Source organism: Urocampus carinirostris, chromosome 10, assembly GCF_059441175.1.
Source record: "Urocampus carinirostris isolate Australia breed hairy pipefish chromosome 10, RoL_Ucar_1.0, whole genome shotgun sequence".
In the NCBI taxonomy this organism is placed as follows: domain Eukaryota; kingdom Metazoa; phylum Chordata; class Actinopteri; order Syngnathiformes; family Syngnathidae; genus Urocampus; species Urocampus carinirostris.
In genome coordinates this window covers 2,288,143-2,298,141 of record NC_142358.1, presented here as the reverse complement: position 1 = coordinate 2,298,141, position 9,999 = coordinate 2,288,143, and the positions used below count along the sequence as shown (strand labels likewise).

Sequence of the window (9,999 nt, the reverse complement as noted above, 5' to 3'; positions counted from 1 at the left end):
AGAGGAAAAATAATAAAATGGGGAAAACGAAAGGGACGAGGAAACAAATGAAAATACCTAGTGAAGAAATGTTGTCTTTTTTACCACAACGTGGCGCTAAAACACACTATCCCTTTGAAAAAGAGGGAAAAAGTGGTTCTAATATTTTCTAAAGCATAGACAAGTAATAACCTTTAAAGCTCCATTTTATAAATGGTGACCACTAGATTGCATGGTCTAAGACTGGCTGGAAACCAGTTTAGGTTGTCCCCTGCCCACTGCCCGAAGTTAGCTGGTATGGGCTCCAGCACCCCCACGACCCTAGTGAGGATAAGCGGTGCAGATAATGGATAGATGGCATAGTGTTGTCTAGTGCGAACGAAAACCAATGCCAAGAGCGACGCTTAGCAGAAAGATGACAGAAAAACAGGGCGGACACTCCTTGGTAAGGATTTTACTATTAAAAAAAATTCTCAACCTATAATTTTTTTTTCTAAAATTTACCATTTGTCTTATAGCTCATTTTGTTTTTTTGTTCCGCTAAGAGGCACTAAATATTACACACTGTTCCTTTAACTCAAATCCATCACTCTCAATGTGAGGTTGCAGAGGTGAGCATACCCCACCCTCGCATATGTTGTCTGTATTGCGCATGCGCAACCCGCTGCACCGCCGCAGTGCATGAAAAGCGACAGCAGGGGGAGAAAAGAAGATAGACGAGGGTGAGGAACGAGGAGTAGGTGGAGGAAGAGGGAGGAGGAGGAGAGAAGCCGGCCCCCGCCCAGCCCAGTCCGGACACATTAAGCAACAAAGGGACACTTGCTTTTACACTAAATGAATGCACTTGAAGGCAACTTGCAACCCTTTATTTCTGCTCCAAATCTCCAAGGTAACGACTGCAATCTATTTGCATGCTTCTATTATGTTAAAATCTGGGAGGAGATTGCGCAATATGCCATAATATCATAATATATATATATATATATATATATATATGACGTATTTCATACATGCAAAACTACCGCGGTATTGTTTGCATCATAAACATCTGATCTTCTGATTTGGACAGTGTTCAAAAAAATCACCATTGGATGGGCGTGACTAAAATCAAGCACCCTTAAATTTTACCGTAACACGCCCAAAAAATATACCATTTTAAACTCTCGACAGGCTAGGCTTAAATATGACGAAAAACGCTAGATAAAAAAGTATAATAAAACAAAAATGTTCACACTGCATTCAAATAGTTCACTCCTATTTGATTTCTATCCAACCTATCTACCTACCTACCTACCCTGATCACATCCCTCGCGAGGGTATGGTATGTGTGATCATTTTTATGTGGAAAGAAAACTGAGACCAGATGGATCGTGGAGGGCTACTTATAAGACGAGTGCGAGGAAAGAGGTGAAATTGTCAGAGTTGAATAAGGCAGAAAAGGAAAGAGAGTTTAAAGAGAAGGTAGGGCAAGAGTATGAACGGATTAGTAGAAGAGAAGTAGAGAGTGTGGAAATGAAATGGAAGTGGTTTAAAGAGGCAGTGTTGAGAAGTGCGAAAGAAGAACTCGATTTCTAGCACCTAATAATTATGTATTCTCATTATCAGTTTCCCACATTATCATCACATTTTGAGGGATTACCTATAAACCATTTACTATTTTAAAATGTTTATGAAATGATACAGATTTTGCTGATTCTGAATTCTTATGTTTTTGGTATTAAGCTTGTGTTTCAAAACACACAGGGTATATTGTTTATTATTTTATTATTTATTACTTATTTATTACTTATCAGTATATATATATATATATATATATATATATATATATATATATATATATATATATATATATATATATGGTTGGATCAGGGGGAGACGCTGGTTTATTAGACCAACAATGCACCCATGCCCCACCCCCTAAAATAAATAAAAAATGGCTAGCCAGCAAAAGTGCTATTCAGTTGTCAGATCTCTCATTTAACATGGTATGGCATTAGCTTACCACTTACTAATACTACTAAAGAAATACTACCACCACAGTAATAATAACATAAAAAAATAATTGTACAAAAATATTATGACAGAAATACTTCTAAAATACTACTACAGAAATATTATGACAGAAATACTACAAAAATACTGCTCCAGAAATATAGTGACTGAACTACTACAGTAATACTACAAAATAATACTGCAATGCAAAAAAAATCAACAATGGAAATACTTCAAAAATACTACAGAAATTTAATAAAATACTACTAAAGAAATACGGCATAAAATAGAACAGCAATCCAACTGCGGAAATACTACCCAAAAAAAGTAAAAAATACAAGTTGTAAAAATGAAATATAACATGTAGATCGATGTCTGCATGTATATTTATTCACAAATGAAAAGAAAGTCATCCGTCTCCAGAATTGGCCCCTCAGCAATTTTTTTAAGCCAATCCGGCCTCTGACTCATAATAATTGCCCAACCCTGTTTTATACAGTAGACCCCCAGGTTACAGCTTCCCCACCTTCCAATGTTTTCACATGGTGATGTATAATACAACTATTTTTTGGGCCCTTTCTATGGCATTTCCCTTATTAAACAAAAAAACAATGAAATTCAAACTTTGCTGAACTGGAGTGTGTCTGTCTCCTATTGGTCACAAAATTTAAGATACTGGTCTGCTATTGGTCACAACAGTATGAATTTGCCGTGTGTTATACTTTAAATTTAGTCAATGCGCAAAAATAGTCGACCAGGGATAACGGATTGCAGCCAAAACAGTGCACTTGGTTTTAGGTGAGCCACAATGGCCAATGGAGTTCCTTTTAGGCGGTAATAGAATGACAGGAGACATAAAGAGCTGCTGGGCCTGAAAAAAATTGGGGTCTTACAGTCCCGTTTGCAGTAAAATGTGATTGTGGATTATAGATTGCAGACGCATGAGTGCAGTTCACCTTTTGGTAGACAGAATGGCAAAAAAGAGCTGTCAGGTCAGTCAAAAAAATGCTCCGTGCTGGATTCCTCTCTGTGCAATAGTTTAGGAATAGTATATCGCGGCAAAAACAGTCTATTTCATTTTAGGTTGGCCACAATGGCCAATGCAGTTTAATACAGGCAGAAAAAAACAATATGGCAAAAAATGAGCTGCCAAGCCAGACTAAAGTGTCTCTTCCGGGCTTAGCTCGCTGTAATAGTCGATTGGGGATTATGGATCACTGTTGCAAAAATGTGGACAGAACGCCAAAAAAGACCAGTCAGGCCTGCAGTTCTCCATTGCAGCAATATGCGATTAGGGATAATGGATTACAGTCACACAAGTACTTTTAACCTTTTTATGACCACAAAGGCAAATACAGCAGTCAGGGCTGATAAAAATGCTGTCTGCCGGGCCAATCCTTGCATTATGTGATGTGCGGATGACAAATCAGAGAATATTTTTCAACATGCAATTACAGTATATTTACTAAATATTGTATTTCTTTTCCAGGGCCTATAACTCAAAGATGGAACTGGAGCATTTTGACGAGCGTGACAAGGCTCAGCGCTACACCCGTCGAGGGTCCCGCGGCCAAGGGCTGCCCAGCCCGACGCACAGCGCCCACTGCAGTTTGTATCGAACCAGGACGCTGCAGACGCTGAGCTCTGAAAAAAAAGCCCGGAAAGTTCGATTCTACCGCAACGGCGACCGATACTTTCAAGGGATCGTGTATGCTGTTTCACAGGACCGATTTCGATCTCTAGACGCTCTCTTAGCCGATCTCACCCGATCGCTTTCTGACAACGTCAACTTGCCACAAGGAGTTCGCAACATTTACTCCATTGATGGGATGACCAGAATAACCAGCATGGAGCAGCTGGACGAAGGTTGCTTGTCTTCTTTAAAATGACAGTGTGTGATATTTAATTACATTTTGAGATAGTAGAAACAATTTGCTGGCTTTCTAGGTTATTTTATTTAAGCTATTTAAGGCCTAGGGTGGTGTTCGGCAACCCACAGCTAAGGAGCAGCTTGGCTACTGAGTAGTTCTCTGGTACTTTTCCAAAAATGCTTTTAAACTGAAAAAACATATTTGTGTTTGAATACATTTTTTGTTGGAGGATAATCATGAAACAAACAAATTTCATGTTTTCCAGTGCTGTAAATGTGTGGAATAGTTATCACATTTAAACAAGGAGGTGATATGAGTTCTCAAGCCACAAGCTGAACTCCAGTGCATTGCTCTTCCGCTTTACTCTCTCAACTGTTCTGAGCTGTGTGGCCCAAGCTTGGCCCCATTTAAAGGGGAAGTGTCAACAGAAATATAGATGATTGTTTTCCACAAATCGGCCATGGACCTCAATGGTATAAAGATAAATAAAACTGAGGAGAACAGAAGATTTAAGATTTTTTGGGATTGAATTATTTGCATTCATTGCCAATGTGGATGGATTGCCTAAAAGTTTGCTCTGTAGAGTGAAGTTATCAAATAACAAAAATAGTAACATGGAAAGAACTTCTCTTGGAAAGCATGCTACATTTTGGGGCACGCAGTTGGAAGTGAAAGAAAAAGTGTGACTGCATAACTTCTGAAGAAATTTGATGAGCGCAGAAATAGATTTAATAATCCGAATGCATCTCCAAACTACGCTACTGCCGCGAGTTTTGTTGCAACCCAGGAGACAATAAAGTGGGGAAAACCGTTTAAAGATGGTTACTACATGAACACATATTTGCAGACTTCAAGAACAAACGTGAAATAATCCAGAAAATTAAAGACATGCCTTTCTCCAAGAAGACAGTGAATGGCCTTTAAAATGACAAGGCACAGCACCAGAATACTTGCCTGTGATGAGTCATGTGATGGATTTCTTTATTGCATTTCTTTAATTTTGTCAAATCAATGAAACAAAGTGTAATTCAATAATATTGTAATGAAGTCAAACTTTAGGTGGTAATTCTGCAACAGGGTAGTCACGTGGTGCATTATTATCCAGAGGATGCGCTCCCTTCAACGTAGTTTTTTTGATAGTAGGCTAACATACTGTAGCTATTATAGATACATACAGTATGCGCTGCATTTATTATAAGGCTTATAAAAGGCTTATAATAATTTTATTAAATTTATTTGGTCCCCTCAGGTAAATTTATTTTTAACAATTGTTCTTTCAGTGCTGTCGCAGCAGAACGTGTGACAAGTGACCTTTTTTACGGCACCAGCTATTCCCAGGCGATCTCTCATCTGAGTACTAACCAGGCTCAACCCTGCTTCGCCTCCTGAGATTGGGCGTTCTCAGGGTGGCATGGCCGTAAACAGGTCATACTCAGCAAAGCATTACTGTTTTCATAATACTGCTATTCTTGCATATTTCTACAGGAGAAAGCTACATATGTGCTTCCTTTGAGCCTTTCAAGAAGGTGGACTACACCAAGAACGTCAATCCCAACTGGTCAGCTGGCGCCAAGACGGTCCTTGGGTCCCCCCGTGACCCGCCCTCCCTGGGTAGCGGCAGGGCTGGCTCCCCAGAAACCAGAGAAAGCAAAGACTTCATCAAGCCCAAACTGGTCACTATCGTGCGAAGCGGCGTGAAACCCCGAAAGGCCGTTCGAGTTCTTCTCAATAAAAAGACGGCCCACTCTTTCGAGCAGGTCATGACTGACATCACGGATGCTATAAAACTGGACAGTGGAACCGTCAAAAGACTCTTCACCGTGGACGGGAAGGCGGTAGGTACATTATTGGGCATTAGTGGGAGTTCAAGGTAAGATCTTAAGCCCGAACCCAGTCCGAAATTTGTGTTGGGCCTAATATGTCAATCATTATGTTCAGGTTCGGGCCAGGCTTCCCTTCTTATTTTATTTTTATTATCCTTCAGTCATTGTTATTTGTTTCTTTTTATTTGTGGAAAAGCCGTGAAGTCGATTCCTTTCCCCTTTCGGTCAAGTCACCCTGCATCCATGTGGTTGGAGAAGCAGCCCTAATCCCTCCCCTGAGTCGTCAATAATAAAAGATGAAAATTCGGGTTTGCGTTGTGCTCGGCCCCACAAATCAAATTACTAATTTGTCCGTCTTCGGATGGTTTGAGCTATCATACCTGTGGGCTGGGTAGAGCTGGACTTTTTAGGCCCGATCTTACTTTTAGTGCAGTAATCAACAACCCAAAATGTTGAAAGAGCCATATTGGACCGAAAAAAAAAAATTGTCTGCCACAAAAAAAATCAAAGCTTTATATAAGCTTTATAATGAATATGCTGTTTGTATTTATATTAGTTAATTCCACCGCGTCTTGTGGAGAATGTTGACTACTCTATTGTAGCATGCCTCCTCAAGCTTAACATCATTACATTAATAATGAATTTAAGTATGTTGAATTTTTTATGTCAATATAATTTAAAAGATTCAAAAAACGACAAAATGGTACATGCATAACGTGCTCTACTTTAGGCAAAAAAGAGTGCAATAAAGGAAAGCATCCGTTTAAAAAAACAGCAGCCTTTGATGAGGTTATGTAAATAAAATTACATTAATTCAGTTTAAGTTTGATTTCTGTTCAAATGTCAAACAAGTCATTTTTAATTTGTATACATTTTGGGAATAGTGCCAGGGAGCCACTCTACACCGCTGAAGAGCTGCATGTGGCTCCTAAGCTGCGGGTTGCTGACCCGTGTAGTGGGAGTTTATAACATTACAGTAGACCCTGTGATACGACATGAATCCGTTCGGTGGTTGAAATTGTCAAGTGAAATTCCCATAAAGCGGGCGATACAAAGTAACCCCTTAGTTTCAAACACCCTCTTAAAATGACAAAGTGATGTAGTAAGTACTACTTATGTATACATACCCTACCGTTCAAAAGTCTGGAGTCACCCAGACAATTTTGTGTTTTCCAAGGAACACAATTGCGTTGTCCAATGTCAAATGTCTGTGTTATTTTGCCCATATATATCTCTTCCTATTGTTACAGTCGCCGATATGGCTTTTTCTTTGCCACTCTGCTTTGAAGGCCATCATCTCGGAGTCCCTTCTTCACTGTAGATGTAGACACTGGTGTTTTGAAGGTATCATTTAAAAAACACTGCTAGTTAAGAACCCTTGATAAATCTATTTCTCAAACTAGAAACTCTAATGTACTTGTCCTCTTGCTTGATTGTGCCTCCCTCTTCTTTTTGTACTCTGGCTAGTGTAACGGGACACAGGTGGATAGTCTAGCTCCAGCTTGTGTTACACATTTGTTTTATATATTTTTGTTTTTTTCTTTTGGTTTTGTTGTTCTTTTACCTAATCTGCAAAATAGATGGTAAATGTCAGTCTCACACGACACCATTTATTTGTTGCCATTAAGAGTGATTTATTGAACAAGTCTCATTAAATCACCTGGGTTCCCGTGAGACTTGCCCCAAAACACCCTTCTCTGACCTGTGAGACCATGTCATCTAGTGGTGATATACTGGTACTTCACTTTTTCTGCTTTACAAAACAACACCAAAATCCCAAAATATAACATTTTAACTAGTCAGCAACCCTTGTTGCGCCACACTCTCCCCCTCAAATGTCTCCGGACATTTAGTTAAAAAGGCAACTTAACTACACACATTGACTTCTCCCTCTGAAATCCCACATGGTGTTGCTCTCGACAGGCATATGACCTGTAAATTAACATTCTGTACTTCCGACAGTAATATTCATGAATCATGTTGTACTTCCTAACTAGATCACATACATCGTGCTGTTCAAATTTCAGCAAACCAGTTATCTTTAAAGATAAATATCCCAGTGTAACAGAACTCCATTTTCGGCCGCTTAATTCCATTAGTCTGTTACCATTGTTGTCAGTTTACAGGATCCATCCAATAGGTTTCTAATGTAATATCTTTACCTTGTATTCTCAGTATTCAGTGTCTCTGAAAGTAGATCGATTTCTTCAAATGTCTGCCTGAGTGTCTATTTTACATTAAGATCCAGCATGGCCCAAGGTCGCCACAGTCTCTTGCAGGCTGAAGGCGTACTTACACGCAGGTCATCAACTCCAACCTCGACCATCGATGGCTCACCCAGGGTCTCATAGGTTAGCATTCGTTTGCGACGCCGCTCCCTCTGCAGGTAGGCACTCACGACTGGTGATGAAGGCTCATCTTCCTCTGACGTTGGATACTCTAATGATGGCTCTAGAAGATGATCAGCAGGCTCTGCAGCATTGTCATCGCTGTCCTCTGCTGGCGCGTGGTCATCTCCCAGCTCTGAAGCGTTGTCATCTCTGTCCTCTGTGGGCATGTGGTCAACAATGTCCTGTGGTGCAGGTTCCTCGTGTAGATATTTAATCCCTGGCACGAAAGGCTCTACCTCAGGGTTTAGGTTTCCAGTCCTTTGGCTCTGTTGTGGTCGGGTAGGTAACTGACACACCGACTCACCCTTCTCACTGCTGTCACTGTCGGAGCATTCCAATTGTTTAACAGTCTTCTGTCCTCTTTTTATCCTCTGTGTGGAGCTCACTCTTTTCTGTTCTGTGTCTCTTTCAGAGTGACTTAGGGGTAATCTGTCACATGGAAGTAGGAGATTTCTGTGCAACACTCGACTTTTACCACCCCCCTCCCCCACCTCATTAACAGGACTGTCACTACCTCTTCTTTTCACCACCACATGGACTCGGTCCTCCCAACAGGATCGTAGCTTGCCCGGACCCCCTCTTTCTGACAGAATACGGATGAGGACCCGTCCACCAGGCTCAAGGGCATCCCCATGAACTCTTTTGTCATAACCAGCTTTACCCCGAGCAGCTTCCTTGGCTGCTGTGCTGGAGGCAATCGCGTATGATTGATCTTATTCTGGTTTGCCAATCTTCATTGTAAGCTGCATAGCTCTCTTGTCCCTCTGTGGGTGGTATGTTGAAAAGCAGGTCGATTGGCAGGCGGGATGTGCGGCCATAAAGCAGGTAATAGGGTGAGAATCCGGTGGCCTCGTTGCGTGTGCAGTTGTATGCATGAATCATCTTGGCCAATGAACTTTTCCAGTCTGCTTTTTCTGTAGCTGTGAGAGTTTGGAGCATTGACAGAAGTGTCCTGTTAAAACGCTCTACCTGTCCATTGTCTTGTGGATGATAGCCATTTTGCCATTCTGCCTCTGATAAAGCACTGCACACAATCCCTCCTGGGATGCATCACAATGCAAAGTGAATGGCTGGGTGAAGTCAGGGTACCCAAGAATGGGGGTATTGATCAGCTTATCTATGAGGAAGTTTAGTGTCTCTTGGTGGGTAGGTTTCCAGTGTATGGATGTGTTAGGTAGGAGGTTACCTTTATTTCTTTTGCTCCCATGCTTTCTGCTCACATTTCGCTCTGCTGGTGTTGTCTTTTTAGGCGGTGAAGAGAATAGCTGGTACAGGGGTCTTGCTATTCTGGAGAAGTTTGGTATAAAAGGCCGGTAGTATGATAAGAAGCCCATTGTTTGTCTCAGGTCAGAAACAGTGGCATGCAACCTCTCCTTTAAAGCCTGCACTGGGGTGACTTCAGCATGGTCCATTGTGTAGCCTTTCCCCAGACACCATCCGTCCCAGGAATCTAACCTTTCGCCTGAACACCTCACACTTATGTGGACTGAGCTTAACTCCATGTTTTTGGTATCTCTGTAACACAGATCTAATGTGGTTGACATGGTCCTCAAAGCTAGAACTGTGAACGAGATTATCATCAAGGTATGGTTGACATATGATATCCCTCAAACCCACAAGGCATTTTCTATGTTACGCTGAAACTCAGCAGGGGCTGAACTCAAACCAAATGGGATTCTGGTCCACTGATAAAGGCCCCAGGGTGTTATGAAGGCAGTAAGGTGTTGACCTTTCTTACTCAGGAACCCCTGGTGGTAGGCCTTCCCCTGATCCAAGACTGAGAACCAAGAGCTGCCTGTGAGTGAGTCTAGCATATCTTGGATTTGAGGGATTGGATGACAATCAGGGATTGATTTTCTGGTCAGCTCCCTATAATCACAGGAAAGTCTCAATGTCCCATCTTTCTTCCTCACACACACCACTGGTGATGCGTATGGGGATCTT

The 9,999-nt window shown here is 41.2% G+C and overlaps 1 protein-coding gene across 3 annotated transcripts in view; it reads left to right on the top strand.

Annotated features, from left to right (window-relative positions):
• Positions 1 to 695: 695 nt before the first annotated feature.
• dclk1b (doublecortin-like kinase 1b) overlaps positions 696 to 9,999 on the top strand; it is a 76,070-nt gene continuing 66,766 nt past the window's right edge. For all 3 annotated transcript variants that reach the window (XM_088346505.1, XM_088346504.1, XM_088346503.1), the window contains exons 1-3: positions 696 to 868; positions 3,461 to 3,837; positions 5,328 to 5,677. In XM_088346505.1, coding sequence (XP_088202631.1) covers positions 3,477 to 3,837; positions 5,328 to 5,677 — 711 coding nt within the window. In that variant the 5' untranslated portion in view covers positions 696 to 868; positions 3,461 to 3,476. The remainder of the gene's footprint in view (positions 869 to 3,460; positions 3,838 to 5,327; positions 5,678 to 9,999) is intronic.